The sequence below is a fragment of the Diceros bicornis genome, chromosome 19 (assembly GCF_020826845.1).
Source record: "Diceros bicornis minor isolate mBicDic1 chromosome 19, mDicBic1.mat.cur, whole genome shotgun sequence".
Classification (NCBI taxonomy): domain Eukaryota; kingdom Metazoa; phylum Chordata; class Mammalia; order Perissodactyla; family Rhinocerotidae; genus Diceros; species Diceros bicornis.
Window position 1 is genome coordinate 1,758,348 of NC_080758.1, and position 15,097 is coordinate 1,773,444.

General features: G+C 54.4%; 1 protein-coding gene across 1 annotated transcript in view; it reads left to right on the plus strand.

The window, feature by feature from the left end:
- Positions 1-15,097, plus strand: part of LAMA5 (laminin subunit alpha 5) — a 56,131-nt gene that overhangs the window by 18,968 nt on the left and 22,066 nt on the right. The window contains exons 7-28 of the mRNA XM_058562351.1: positions 2,541-2,656; positions 3,028-3,146; positions 3,317-3,407; positions 3,694-3,828; positions 3,983-4,042; positions 9,749-9,889; positions 9,973-10,110; positions 10,206-10,340; positions 10,425-10,559; positions 10,635-10,772; positions 11,418-11,470; positions 11,702-11,801; positions 11,953-12,005; positions 12,098-12,203; positions 12,688-12,787; positions 12,953-13,109; positions 13,255-13,393; positions 13,597-13,739; positions 13,822-13,928; positions 14,024-14,177; positions 14,718-14,878; positions 14,978-15,086. Of these exons, the coding sequence (XP_058418334.1) occupies positions 2,541-2,656; positions 3,028-3,146; positions 3,317-3,407; positions 3,694-3,828; positions 3,983-4,042; positions 9,749-9,889; positions 9,973-10,110; positions 10,206-10,340; positions 10,425-10,559; positions 10,635-10,772; positions 11,418-11,470; positions 11,702-11,801; positions 11,953-12,005; positions 12,098-12,203; positions 12,688-12,787; positions 12,953-13,109; positions 13,255-13,393; positions 13,597-13,739; positions 13,822-13,928; positions 14,024-14,177; positions 14,718-14,878; positions 14,978-15,086 (2,590 nt within the window). The remainder of the gene's footprint in view (positions 1-2,540; positions 2,657-3,027; positions 3,147-3,316; positions 3,408-3,693; positions 3,829-3,982; positions 4,043-9,748; positions 9,890-9,972; positions 10,111-10,205; positions 10,341-10,424; positions 10,560-10,634; positions 10,773-11,417; positions 11,471-11,701; positions 11,802-11,952; positions 12,006-12,097; positions 12,204-12,687; positions 12,788-12,952; positions 13,110-13,254; positions 13,394-13,596; positions 13,740-13,821; positions 13,929-14,023; positions 14,178-14,717; positions 14,879-14,977; positions 15,087-15,097) is intronic.

Sequence of the window (15,097 nt, forward strand, 5' to 3'; positions counted from 1 at the left end):
CCTCTCTCCCGCCTCCATCACCCCCACCATCATTTTGAGTGCTGACTGCCTGCCCAGCTCTGTACTGAACCCCTCATTCATCCTCCCCCTTTCCCTTGAGTTGGAAGTTTCTCTCGGTGTCTGAGTCCGTTCAGGCTGCTATAACAAAGTACCCTAGACTGGGTGGCTTATAAACAGCAGGCATTTGCTTCTCACAGTTCCAGAGGCTGGTGAGGACCTGCTTCCTGGTTCACAGAGGACACCTCCTGGCTGTGTCCTCACGTAGTAGAAGGGGCGAGGGAGTTCTCTGGGGTCCTTTTATAAGGACATGAATGCCATTCATGAGGCTCCACCCCCATGACCTAATCACCTCCCAAAGCCCCACCTCCACACACCATCACCTTGGGGAGTGGGTTTCACGTGTGAATTTTGGGGGACAGACGTTCAGTCTGTGGCAGTTGGTGACCCTTACGTTTCTTTTCTCATTCTGTTGACTGTAGGCAGGCATACCTAACTTAACCAGCTCCAGGGTTAGCCAGCTCTTCCACAATCTCCCTTATAACACTGCCCGAGAGCCCTGGCTGCGGGCGCAGGGTTCTGTCCAGCAGACCTCCATCACCACTGCCCCTAGAGCCGCCCGCTGGTCTCCCCAGTCCCTTGTTCTCATTACACCCTGGGGACTCGGTTTCCTTCGCCTGAAATGCATCCTTTAGTTGCTCTTTCCACGGGAGTCTGTTAGTCGTCTGGAAACGGCTGTTTTGCCTCACCCTTGGCTGATGGTGGAGCTGACTGCTGAGTTCCTAGTTGACGTCATGTCTCCCGACACTTCGGAGATAGCATCTCACTGTCTCTGGCGTCTCTTGATGGTTGGGAGAGTCTGCCATCACCTGCACCGTTGTCTGCCTCTTCTGGAGGTTTCCATGATCTTCTCTTGGTCCTCTGCAAATTTAGTCTGTAGTGTTGAGGAGTGGACATGTTTTCTGTTGCTCAGGACTCAAGTTTTTTGAATCTGAGAAAAGCATCTTCATTAATTCAAGACCATGCTGGACCGTTAGCTCTCTGACTGTCGGCTCTCCCTTCCTCTGCCTCTTCTCTTTTTCTGGAGTTCTCCTTATGTAGATGGGAACTTCTCGTTTCCTTCTGTCTCAGAACTTCTCATGTTCCCACCTCTCTGTCTTCTGAGCTGCCTCCTGGGCGGTTCCCTCAGTCCTCTGAATCTCTCCAGCTGTGTCTGACCTGGGTAGCCCATCGATTGCATCTTTAATTTCAGTAATTTTGTTTTCCTTTATAGACGTTCTGATTGGTTCTTTAGTCAACATCTGCCTATTTTTCATAGCATTGCGTTTTTGATGTTTTAGAGTCCTTTGGTTATAATCTTTAAACAGCCTTCTTTTACGGTTTCTACTCGACTGCTCCATTAAGTGAAGTTCTGGGGTCGAGTCCCGCGTTTGTCGTGTTGGCCGACCCTGCTGCGCTGTCTCTGCGAGTTCTTCAGCAGGGCTTCATCTGTGTCATGTCCACTTGCCCTACATTGGGGAGAATCCCTCCAGAGTGGTTTTGTGAGGGCTTTCACCAAGCACCCCAGGGCATCACCAGCCTGGCACCACTTTAAATGTTAATTTCTTGGCTTAGGGGTGCTCTGACCGTGTAGATTATTGAAAAAGCAAACACAGGCTGCAGGCCCTTGGTTGCAGATCCTTGGCACTGGGTGAACACAGACCGGTTTCCTGTGATTACCTGGCTGTAGCAGGTCATTCCCACTTCCTCTTTCCCTGAGGCCCTCCAGATGTCCCTGGACTCTGACGGGCAGCAGGGTTGACTCCCAAGGCCTTGGGGACCCTCGTGGGGGACGAGGTAGACCCTGTGATTTGAAGCTCTGGGTCTCATCTTCCTCAACTGGCATCTGGGGTCCGGCTCAGGGCACGCACAGCCCTGCAGCCGTGGTGCTGGCCCGGGCACAGAGCAAACAGCCCGGGACGGGGCTGTGATCCCTGCCCCACCTCCGCTGATCGTGGGTGTGTGTGCTGGGAGGTGGGGCTTTGGCACGGGCGTCCTGTGCGGTAGGTGGCTGCAACCTCAGTCCTCAGCTGTGACCAGCTGTCCCCCTGCCCACTGGGCCAACAGGAGCTGCTCTCCAAGACAGCAGGCGGGATTCCAGCCCTCCGCCTGGTGTCCACTCCTGGGTGGAAGAGGAAGCAGTTCTTGGCCACTTGCCCCTGGGGAGGTGCCCTGGACGTATGGGAGCATCTGGCTGAGCTCAGGGCTGCCTGCTGAGCGAGACCTGGGCCTCAGAGCTGGCCAGGAAGGCTGTGAGCTTGGCCTTGGGTCCTAGCCCTGTTGGGGAGGGCATAGCTCGATCTTGAAGGACCCAGGGCTCCAGGCCGACCTGCGGACAGGGGCCACTTGCACTGACCACTCAGTGCCCTGCCCCAGGGCCCACCCGCCAACACACAGCCCTTCCCCAGCTGCCACCCTCCACAAAGGCCCTGCACAGCATCTGCCTCCTCGTGTCCCTCGGTCCATGGTGGGGCTGAGCCCTTCCTGTGCCGTGTCCCCCACAGGCTGCAGTGCGCCTGCCAGCACAACACGTGCGGGGGCTCCTGTGACCGCTGCTGCCCCGGCTTCAACCAGCAGCCGTGGAAGCCCGCAACCACCGACAGTGCCAACGAGTGCCAGTGTGAGTGCCCCCCTTGTACACACACACACTCACACACACTCTGGCACCATGTTCTCACGTGCAGTCACGTGCACAGGTGCTTACATGACACTGACATCGCTCACACCTGCACACAGTGCTTACCCACACATTCACACGTGCGTTCACATGCATATGCTTACACAGTGCACACACACGTTCACACTCATGCTTGCACAATGCTCACACATGTGCTGTTGGCACACTCAGGCAACGTGGCACATTCTGCCACCTGAGCCAGCCCACATCTGGGGTCACCCACGGTTTGTGGGATGTGCCCCTGGGGGTCCCAGTGGTCCCAGCCGGGCGGGGTGATGGAGGGCCTGCTGACAGCTGAGCCCCCTCCTCTCCAGCCTGTAACTGCCACGGCCACGCCCACGACTGCTACTACGACCCTGAGGTGGCCCAGCGCAATGCCAGCCGGAACCAGGACAACGTCTACCAGGGTGGGGGTGTGTGCATCGACTGCCAGGTGGGGCAGGGCTGCTGTCAGGCCTGTGATGGGGGCTCAGGGGAGACCGAGGCACTCGGCATGGGTGGGGCCCTGTGCACGAGGTCAGGTGTGGGGCTGAGGGTACAGCTGCGTCCCCTGGGGCTAGGGGTGGGAATGTTCCTGAACTCAGTGGCCCTGCACACCCCCAGCATCACACCACTGGCATCAACTGTGAACGCTGCCTGCCCGGCTTCTACCGCGCCTCAGACCACCCCCTCGACTCGCCCTATGCCTGCCGCCGTGAGTGGGGTTGGCCTAGGCGGGGTGTCCAGGGGAGCAGGGTCTGCCCCAGTAGGGCCGTCCTAGGGGCAGGGACGTCCTGGATTTTGGGGGCTGCCCAGGTGGGGTTGTCCTGGGGCCTCCAGCTCCCTGCATTCCCGGGGCCCTCACACCACTCTGGGAGGCCTGGTCACGGCTCTCATCCCACTGCCCAGACAGGGGGGGCAAGACTGCCGCTTCCTGGAGCTGACCCCCTGGGGCCTGGTAGCCCTGGGCTGGGGTCTCATGACTCCCCGGCCCCACCCAGGCTGCAACTGCGAGTCGGACTTCACCGACGGGACGTGCGAGGACCTGACCGGCCGCTGCTACTGCCGGCCAAACTTCACGGGGGAGCGGTGCGACGCGTGCGCCGAGGGCTTCACGGGCTTCCCGCGCTGCTACCGTGAGGCGCTGGCCGGGGGGCACCGGGGCTCTGGGGGCGGGGGAGCCCAGGGTGGACGCTTTTGTCCTGCCTGCATCTCCAGTTGTGCGGAGACACCCAGGGCGGCCGGCGTGCTGAGCCGACCTGGCTGACACGCAGTGTCTCCTCCCCTCAGCGGTGCCCTCCTTCCCCAACGACACCGGGGAGCAGGTGCTGCCAGCCGGACAGATCGTGAGTAAGTGTCCCCCGCCGTCCCTGTCCTGCCCTGGGCCCCACTGAAACAGTGGGGCAGGAGGGGGCCCCACGAAGGCCCCAAAGAGGGAGGATTTTCGTTTTATTCACCTTATTTTTGGTTCTTGTATTTTTAAGCAAATAATATGTATTCAAGCTAGAAAACCTTCAAAAATATAAGTAAACACAAAGTCGAAGCAAAAATTATCCAGAATTGTACCACTCACAGATAACCCCTCTTCCCAGTGCGAGAACCTCTCCGTGCACGTGCACACTTTGCTGTGACAAACACTGGTGTACACGTGCACACTGTTTTGTAATTGCATTTTCCACCCACCACAATCCTGTAAACAGGTCACTTCGCGGTCTAGGTTATACAGACAGATGTAGCCGATACTTAACCAACTCCCAATTGTTGGAAGTTTAGGTTCTTTCCAGATTTTTTTAAAATAGTGCTACGATAAACATCCTTGCAGCTAAAGCTTTCCATAAATGCTTAATTATTTCCGCAGGACAGTTTCCTAGAAGGTTCTGCCCAGGCTAGACGTGCACGTTTTGGGACATTTTTGGCTGTAGCTTGCCAAGTTGCACCCTTAAAATAAAATAGTCTACCAGCGTAGAGTCGCGTTAGCAGCATTCACACGCATCAATCAAGTCATTGTCGTCACTAGTAGCAACATTTATTATTGTCAGCTGGATTGGCTAAAAACCTTCTCATCAATTCAGGGACGCATTTCTCCGTTTTCTGTACTTCTGGAATTGGGATGCCTCTTTTGGTTGGTGGCATGTCATAGTCTGATTGGCAGGTGTTTGCCTTTCGTAACAGGATATAAAATGATGTGCTTTATAATTGGTGGTGTCGGAAATTAGATTGCATTTGGTGTTTCATTGTTTTCAGCTATATTTCTTTGATTTTTTGTAAGATTGAATCTTCTTCTCCTTGCTCATTGGTGTGAACTCTTGCCATGTTAACTATGTTATCCATTCCTCACAAGTTGGTTTTTCTCCCAATGGGTCACTTGCCTTTTTTTTTTTTTTTTTTTTTGGTGAGGAAGATTGGGCCTGAGCTAACACGTGTGCCAGTCTTCCTCTATTCTGTGTGTGGGATGCTGCCACAGCACCGCTTTATGAGTGGTGTAGGTCCATGACCAGAATCCAAACCCATGAACCTGGGCCACCAAAGTGGAGTGCGCCCAACTTAAACACTACACCACCTGGCTGGCCCCGCCCCCCCCCCCTTTTTTAGGAAGCTTTATTTTCATGTGCTGGTGTTTTCAACTTCAGGTGGATCTGTTGACATTGTTCTTGGTCTTGGACTCAGTCATGTTTAGAGTGCGGTCCCTAAACCCAGCTGTTCTCATGGTTGTCGGATTTTTGACAGTTTTCTTTTTGCCTTTAAATGTTTAGTTTTTTGTCAACGGTGAAAACCAGGGGTCGGCAAGCTATTTCTGAAAAGGGCCAGACGGTAAATGTTTTAGGCTTTGAGGGCCGTGTGGTCTGTCGTAACTCTTCAACTCTGCTGTTGTATGTCATGGCTTGAAAGCAGCCATGGGCCATGTGTATATGAATGGGCATGGCCGTGTTCCAGTAAAACTTTATTTACACACCAGGCGGAGGAGCCCTTGGACTGTAGTTTGCCAATCCCTGGTGTAAACCGTTGAAAACCCCTCCTGTCCCCACCGGCCCATGGTAAGCACTCAATAATTGCCTCTGACGTCGCAGAATTTCACTTTCAGTCTGAATTGCACAATGAATTCTATTAATGTCTTTCCTGACCTTGGCCCAGCATGGGACATAAATGTTTTGTGTCTATAATCGTGAGTGAGACTGGTTGAAAGCTTTCTTGTTTGTTTTTTGTGTGTGCCATCTTGTTTTGGTTTTGTAATTCACCTTGTAAAATACTTGGAAAGTGATCCATACTTTTTTATGCTCCAGATCAGTTTAAAAACCACAGGAATTGTCAATTTCTTAAAAGTTTGATAGAACTCATCAAACCATCTGGTCCTGCTACCTGTTTTTCAATGGAGATCTTCAATGATGGTTTTCATTTCTTCTATGGTTATTGTGTCTATTAGTTTTCTACCTCATCTTAAGTCAGTTTTGATTATTTATATTTTCTTAGCAAATTGTTTCTGTCATTTGGATTTTTGTTTAAGGTCTAACTTTTTTTTCTTTTTTTCATATTGGTTTATAACATTATATAAATTTCAGGTGTACGTCATTATATTTCAACTTCTGTATAGACTGCATCGTGTTCACCACCAAAAGGCCAGTTTCCATCCGTCACCATACACATGTGCCCCTTTACCCCTTTCACCCTCCCCCCACCTCCTTCCCCTCTGGTCATCACCCATCTGTCCTCTGTGTCTATGTGTGTGTGTGTTCATCTTCCATATATGAGTGAAGTCATATGATATCTGGCTTTCTCCGTCTGACTTATTTTGCTTAGCGTAATACCCTCAAGGTCCATCCATGTGGTTGCAAATGGCAAGATTTCGTCTTATTTCTTATGACTGAGTAGTATTCCTTTGTATACATATATCACATCTTTATCCATTAATCCGTTGATGGACACTTCGATTGTTTCCAAATCTTGGCTATTGTGAATAATGCTGCAGTGAACATAGGGGTGCATATATCTTTTCGAATTAGTGTTTTTGTATTCTTTGGATAAATACCCAAAGTAGAATAGCTGGATCATAAGGTATTTCTATTTTTAATTTTTGAGCCATCTCCATACTGTTTTCCATAGTGGCTACACCAGTTTTCACTCCCACCAGCAGTATATGAGCGTTCCCTTCTCTCCACATCCTCTCCAACACTTGTTATGTCTTTTTTTTTTTTTTTGAGGAAGATTGGCCCTGAGCTAACATCTGTTGCCAATCTTCCTCCTTTTTTCTTTTTTCTCCCCAAAGCGCCAGTACACAGTACACAGGCCACCCCTGTAGTATATTTAGAAATCAGGGAGTGTGATGCTTCTAGCTTTGTTCTTTTTTCTCAGGACTGCTTTGGCTATATGGGGTCTTTGGTGGTTCCATGTAAATTTTAGAATTCTTTGTTACATTTCTGTGAAAAATGTCATTGGACTCTGATAGGGATTATATTGAATCTGTAGATTGCTTTAGGAAGTATGGACATTTTAAGCTGTTAATTCTTTCAATCCATGAGCATGGAATATCTTTCCATTTCTTTGTGTCTTCTTTGATTTCTTTCAACAATTTTTTTTATCGTTTTCAGTGTACAGGTCTTTCACCTCCTTGGTTAAATTTATTCCTAGATATTTTATTCTTTTTGTTACAGTTGCAAATTGGATTGTATTCTTGATTTCTCTTTCTGCTAGTTCGTTGTTAGTGTATAGAGATGCAACTGATTTTTGTATATTGATTTTGTACCTGCAACTTTACTGTATTTGTTTATTATTTCTAATAGATTTTTGGTGGATTCTTTAGGGTTTTCTATATATAAAATCATGTCATCTGCAAATAGTATATGTCATTTGGATTTTGAAATGTATTGGCATATGGCGCCAGCCCAGTGGCGTAGCAGTTAATTTCATGTGTTCTGCTTCGGCGGCCTGGGGTTCACCAGTTCGGATCCTGGGTGCGGACCTACTCACCGCTCATCAAGCCATGCTGAGGCAGCGTCCCACATAGAAGAGCTACAACTCTACAACTATGATACACAACTATGTACTGGGGCTTTGGGGAGAAAAAAGAAAAAGAGGAAGATTGGCAACAAATGTTAGCGCAGGGCCAATCTTCCTCAAAAAAAAAAATTATTGGCATAAAGTTACACACAGCATCCCATCATGACTTTTAAATTTCCTTTTGTTATCATTATTGTCTATTTTTATTTTCTTTCTTTCTTTTCTTTTCTTCCTTCATTAGACCTAACAGAAGACTGTTGAATTATTGGTGTTCTCAAAGTATAGCTTAAGGTTATATTGATAAGATCCACTGGGGTTTTTTCTTTGTTAAGTTTGGGAGAAAGATTTTACTTCCTAGTATAGAAAAATCTGAACTAAAATCTTTAATTCCTTCTATATACTTTCTTTTTATTGAGGTAAAATTGACATACAACATTATATTAGTTTCAGGGGTACAATATAATGATTTGATATTTGTATATGTTGTGAAATGATCACCACAATAAGTCTAGTTAACATCCATCACCTTACGTAGTTACAGAATTTTTTTTCTTGTGATGAGATCTTTTGAAATCTACTCTCATAGTAACTTCCAGTCATGCAATACATTATTCTTTACTCTAGCCACCATGCTGTACATTACATGCTCAGGACTTATTTATAACTGGAAGTTTGTACCTTTTGACCCCCTTCATCCGTTTCACCCACCCCGACCCCCCGCCTCTGGCAATCACCAATCTGTTCTCTGTATCCACGAGCTTGTTTCTTGGTTTTATTTTTAGATTCCGCATATAAGTGAGATCATATGGTATTTGTCTTTCTCTACTTTCTTTTGATTTATTACTGTTTTTATAGCTTCTTCAATTGCTTTTTATTTTCAGTCTCAATTAGCAACCAAAAGGTTTAAAGCATTGGTTCTCAACCAGGGATGATTTTGATCCACAGGAAAATGTCTAGAGACATTTTTGGTTGTTATAACTTGGGGGTGCCACCGGCATCTAGTGGGTAGAGGTCAGGGATGCTGCTAAACATCCTACAGTGCACAGGACAGCCCCCACCCCCACAATAAAGAGTTATCTAGCCCAGAATGTCAGTGGTGCTGACATTGAGAAATGCTGAGTTAAAGCTATTAATTTGCCTCAGAGTGCAGCTTTGGCTAGGTGGACCCCATAAGGTTGATATGCTGAGTTGTCACTATTGTTCTTTTCTAAACAGTATATCACTTCAGTTTCCATTTTCCTTTCAACTTGAGTTATTTAGAAGAGTGCTTGTCATTCCAGGTGGTTAGATTTCCTTTCTGTCCTTTTTTTTGATGGTTTAGTCCTGGTTTTACTGCATCATGGTCAGATTTGGTAGCCTGATAATTTCTGGATTTTCCTTTTAGAGTGAAACTGACACCTTTGGGTTTTATCTCTTGAAAGGAGATGGCCTGGCACAGAGACTGTGGCCACTGTCAGTTGGGCTTGCTCCTGCCCTTATTGTATTGTTTCTCCCTTTCTGCTTACATTTCTCCTTTCCTGCCTGTTGCTGAATTGAGCAACAAAACGTGCTTTGGTTGGTTGGTTTGCGTTTCCTTCTCAGAGGGTTTGCAAGTTCTGTTTCTATCTTCTAGTCAGGCCCATGGCTACTCTTACATTTTTGATAAATATCTAGTCATTATATTCTATCAGTAACAAAAATTAAATAGTATTTATGACCTTGTTTTCATGCATAGGTTAAGATACTTAGCACACTTTTTCTTCTTCCCAATCCCCAGAATTATTTGTAAAGACTAGAATTTTCTTTTCACCTTGTGTTTTGTTTTTACATTTTCTCTGGTTGTGTTAACGCCTGCAGTTGACTTGGTATCAACGTTATAAACAACTAATCAGATGTGTTTACAGTTGTCCTGATTTCATGCACACCACTGTTTTCCCAAAACGTCGGCTTTCCCTTCTTGGGATTTTTATTGTCTTTCAGTTTTGTACGAATACAGTGTAGGTGTAAGGAAATGAGTTTGTGGAGAAGGGAGGTTTTCTGGCAGGGAGGGCATCTGCGACTCCCCTCCCGCCCCCCACCTTTTAGACTGTGACTGCAGTGCCGCCGGGACCCAGGGCAACGCCTGCCGGAAGGACCCGCGGGTGGGGCGCTGCGTGTGCAAACCCAACTTCCAGGGCACCCACTGCGAGCTCTGCGCCCCAGGGTTCTACGGCCCAGGCTGCCAACGTGAGTCCAGCCCTGTCCCCGTCCTTGCATGGACACTGGGAGCCTGGCCCCTCTCTGACCAAGCATGCCACCCCTCCCTGCAGCATGCCAGTGTTTCAGCCCCGGAGTGGTGGATGGTGACTGTGACCATGACTCAGGCCAGTGCAAGTGCCGGGCAGGCTTTGAGGGGGCTGCGTGTGACCGCTGTGCCCCTGGCTACTTCCACTTCCCACTCTGCCAGTGTGAGTGAGGCCTCCCCCTGTGGGCACAGGTGGGTATGGGGCCCCAGCATGGCCTGCCCAGCTCAGGGCCCCCTGTGCACCTCTTCACTCCTCAGTGTGTGGCTGCAGCCCTGCAGGGACCCTCCCCGAGGGCTGCGATGAGGCTGGCCACTGCCTGTGCCGACCTGAGTTTGATGGCCCTCACTGTGACCGCTGTCGCCCCGGCTACCACGGCTACCCCAACTGCCAAGGTGAGCAGAGGGCTGGGGTGGGGCCCAAGTGGGACAGGAGGGCCACCCGTAGGTGCCCAGAGCCTGACCCCCTGTCCGCTGCAGCCTGTACCTGTGACCCCCGGGGTACCCTGGACCAGCTCTGCGGGACGGGCGGGGTGTGCCGCTGCCGCCCTGGCTACACAGGTGCCACCTGCCAGGAGTGCAGCCCCGGCTTCCATGGCTTCCCTGACTGTGCCCGTGAGTGCCCGTGTGGGAGGCAGGGTGGGCGGGTTCGTCCCCACCATGTGCCCACACCCCATCCTCCTCCCCCAGCCTGCCACTGCTCCGCCGATGGCTCCCTGCACGCAGCCTGCGACCCTCGCAGCGGGCAGTGCAGCTGCCGGCCCCACGTGACGGGGCTGCGGTGTGACATGTGTGTGCCTGGTGCCTACAACTTCCCCTACTGCGAAGGTGAGGCTGGCACAGTGTGTGTGTCCTGTGCTGTGTGTGTTGTTCACATGCTGTGTGCCTTCATGTGCTGAGTGTTCCCGTGACTGCTCACATGCCCTGCGTGCCCCCATGTGTGCTCGCGTGATTCTTCATGTGCCATGTTCCTGTGAATGTCCACGTGCTCTGTGTGTGTGTGCATTCGTGTGCCGTGTGAGTGTCCACGCACATCTTCATGTGGATGTTCTTGGATGTGCACGTTCACTTGCATGTGTTCATGTGCTGTGCGTGTATCCATGTGTGCTCACATGCTTTGTGCACACATATACTTGCTTGGCTGTTCACACGGTGCTTTTTCACGCGTGTTCATGTGCTATGTGTGTATCCATGTGTGCTCACGTGCTTTGTGCACACGTATGCTTGCGTGGCTGTTCACACGGTGCTTGTTCATACATGTGTTCACGTGCTGTGTGTGCTTGTTGCATGTTGACAACCTGTGCTCTGGGGGGGTGCACGTGCCCTCATGGCTGCGGGGACCACAGCACAGAGGCACATCTTTTCACGTTTGTTCGCGTGCATGGAAGGCGTGTGTCCTGGCCGGGCCTGGGGAAGCCCTTGGCCATTGGGGTCAGTGACTGAGGAATGACCGTGGCCCGGGTGTCTCCACAGCTGGCTCCTGCCACCCTGCTGGCCTGGCCCCGGCCGATCGCACCCTTCCTGAGGTAAGCCCTGGTCAGCCCTCACGGCGGGGGCGGGGGCAGTGAGACCATCACTTCTCCCTGATGCTTGGTTGTCATAGCAGCCTCAGGGCCCATCTCCTCCCCAGTAGTCCTCTGTCCCCACTCCAGGGGCATGCCAGAGATGGGGCAGGGGCAGGGCTCCAGGGCTGAGGGTTATGAGCAAGAGGGCAGGGACCCGTTCTGACCCTCAGTCTCATCTTCTCCCTGGCACAGGCCCCCTGTACATGCCGGGCTCACGTGGAGGGGCCAAGCTGTGATCGCTGTAAACCTGGGTTCTGGGGGCTGAGTCCCAGCAACCCTGAAGGCTGCACCCGTGAGTGTGCCCGGAGTGGGGATTGGGGTGCTGGGGGAGAAGCCTAGGGGGGCAGGGAGGAGAGGGCTGGCCCCATGGAGTCCTGGGCGGGGATGGAGTCCAGGCCTTCCTCCCCTCCCCTACTCTCAGGCTCCCTCTGCCCCTCCTCCAGGCTGTAGCTGTGACCTCAGGGGCACGTTGGGTGGAGTTGCTGAGTGCCAGCTGGTGAGTCTGAGGGCCCAGGTGCTGGGGGCTGTGGGGACAGGCACGTCGGGACCCCACCCCTGCTTGGTCCCACCTTCTCCCTTGGTCTCTAGGGCAGTGGCCATTGCTTTTGCAAGCCCCATGTGTGCGGCCAGACCTGCGCAGCCTGCAAGGACGGCTTCTTCGGGCTGGACCAGGCTGACTACTTCGGCTGCCGCAGTAAGTGCTTGCTTAGTCAGCCCTCAGGCCACGTCGCGGAGGAGGCTGAGGCCCAGGATGGGGCAGATGGGGTGAGGACCCTGGCCGGGGCCTGGGCACGGGGAGGCCCAGATATGGGACTGGCACTCATGGAGCTGCTTCTGGATGCCTGGCCAGGCCCGTGCTGGGCATGGGAGAGACGAGGCACAATTTCTGCCCTCAATCCTCCTTCCCTCCAACCCGCACCCCTGGCAGACATCACTAATCAATCCCAGTGCCCTTGCCCCTGAGCCTGGACTCAGAACCTCCAGTGTCCAGAGCCCCAGGCAGCCCCCAGTGGTAGATCAAAGCTGGCTGCTCTGCCCCTGTTGCTCTCGACAGAGGGTGGATGGAGCCCCAGGGGCCTGTCTGTGAGGCCAGAGCAGGGTCCTGACGCGGGCTGTGGGAGGAGCACCAAGGCCAGGTGGGGGCTGGGCAGCGTTGACCTCGCTCCCTCCCACTGCAGGCTGCCGGTGCGACGTTGGCGGTGCGCTGGGCCAGGGCTGTGAACCGAGGACGGGTGCCTGCCGGTGCCGCCCCAACACCCAGGGCCTCACCTGCAGCGAGTGGGTGCCCCCACCCTGACGAGGCAGGGGATGGTGCCTGGGGGTGGCAGCTTGTCCACTGGGCTGCTCCCTGGGGACCATGGTGGGCTGTGCAGGCTGTGCCTGCCCCGCCCAGCCAGGACGGCGGCCACCTCTAATCACCCCTGCCCACCCCTGCCGTGCCAGGCCAGTGCAGGACCACTACCTCCCCGACCTGCACCACCTGCGCCTGGAGCTGGAGGAGGCGGCCACGCCCGAGGGCCACGCCGTGCGCTTGGGCTTCAACCCCCTGGAGTTCGAGAACTTCAGCTGGAGGGGCTACGCGCAAATGACACCCATCCAGGTGTGTGTGGTGCTGCCCCAACCTGGGGCTCGGCTTGAAGTTCCCAGGGCAGCTGGCAGAGTGGGTGGGCAGGCCCCTGAGGTCCCAGGACCGGGCTGGGAATGGCCAAGGAGGGGTGACCCCGATTTTCCGCACTCCACCACAGCCCAGGATCGTGGCGAGGCTGAACGTGACCTCCCCTGACCTCTTCCGGCTGGTCTTCCGATACGTCAACCGTGGGCCCACTAGTGTGAGCGGGCGGGTCTCTGTGCGAGAGGAGGGCAAGCTTGCTACCTGTGTCAACTGTGAGTGTGGCGGGGTCCGCCCCTGCCCTCTCCTGCCCACCCTCCCCTGCACCCCCCCCATGCCTTGATCCCACCCAGCCCCAGCCCCGCCTTGGGTCCACCGGTGGGTGTGGAAGTCAAGCCTGTCCCGCTGGCCCTGGGGGACGTGCAGCCTGGGGTGGCCCGTGGGCTGTGTCCGGGGGTCTCACTGTCCCTGCTCCCAGGCACAGAGCAGAGCCAGCCTGTGGCCTTCCCACCCAGCACGGAGCCCGCCTTCGTCACTGTGCCCCAGAGAGGCCTCGGGGAGCCCTTCGTGCTGAACCCTGGCACCTGGGCCCTTCTCGTGGAGGCCACAGGGGTGCTCCTGGTGAGGCAGGGGCTGAGCAGGGTGGGGTGGGTCCGTGGCAAGGGCCGCAGTGCCCACGACCCACCTCCCGCTCTGCCCCCAGGACTACGTGGTCCTGCTGCCCAGCGCCTACTACGAGGCCGCCCTCCTGCAGCTGCGGGTGACCGAGGCCTGCATGTTCCGGCACACCGCCCAGCGCGCCGGGGAGAGGTGAGGGCCGGCCTGGGAGGCGGGACGTGGGGCCTGACCCTCACTCTGCTCAGGCCGCCTGCCAGTGCTGACCACAGACTGTGTCCTCCCACCAGCTGCCTCCTGTACACTCACCTGCCCCTGAACGGCTTCCCCTCTGCCACTGGGCCCGAAGCCCTGTGTCGCCATGACAACAGCCTACCTCGGCCCTGCCCCCTGGAGCAGCTCAGCCCCTCGCACCCGCTGCTGGCCGCCTGCCTGGGCAGTGACGTGCGTGTGCCTGGGACCTCACGGAGGGGCGGGCAGGCGAGGTCAAGACCAGGAGGGAGGTGTACCCTTGCCCTGGGGGACAGGGGTCTGTGTTACAGTGATAGGACCCAGGTGCAGGGCAAGAGAGACACGAGCAAGGCCATGAGTTTGACCTTGGGAGTCAGGACACTCTTGGGCCTCGTCTGTAAACGGGGATCCATGGCCCCAGCCTTCCGCTGATCGGCAGGCGGCGGCGGGTACTTTGTTCATTCTGACAACTCGGGCCAGACCTCTGGGCACGCAGCAGTGAGGAGGCCGGCGGGCCTCAGGTGGGCAGGGAGGCTCGGAGTGAGCAGAGGTCGGAAGGCCAGCAGCTGAGACAGTGTCCCGGGAGGAGTGGCCCAGGCAGCAGGGACAGCAGGTGCACAGGCCCTGAGACCAGGGGGAAGAGGCTGGGGGAAGATGGTGGGAAGGGCTGTGCCAGGAGTGTCCAGGGAGCAGGTGGTGTCCCGTTCTCCAGGTGGGGGCTGGGGCGGGGCCTCTGATCACCCTGTCCCCCAGGTGGACGTCCAGCTGCAGGTTGTGGTGCCGCAGCCGGGCGGCTATGCCCTGGTCGTGGAGTACGCCAACGAGGATGCCCGCCAGGAGGTGGGCGTGGCCGTGCACACTCCCCAGCGGGCCCCGCAGCAGGGGGCACTCACCCTCCACCCCTGTCCATACAGGTGCTCAGGGAGGGCGAGGATTTGGGGGCTGCGGGGCTGGGGGGAGGGCTCGGGCCCCAAGGCTGCCCCATGCGCTGACCGCCCCTGCCCGGCCCTCAGTGCCCTGTGCCGAGGCGCCGTCCTGGATGCCCAGCACCACCTGGTGGTCTTCCACCTGGACAGAGAGGCCAGCGTCCGGCTCACGGCCGAGCAGGCGCGCTTCTTCCTGGTAAGGTCCTG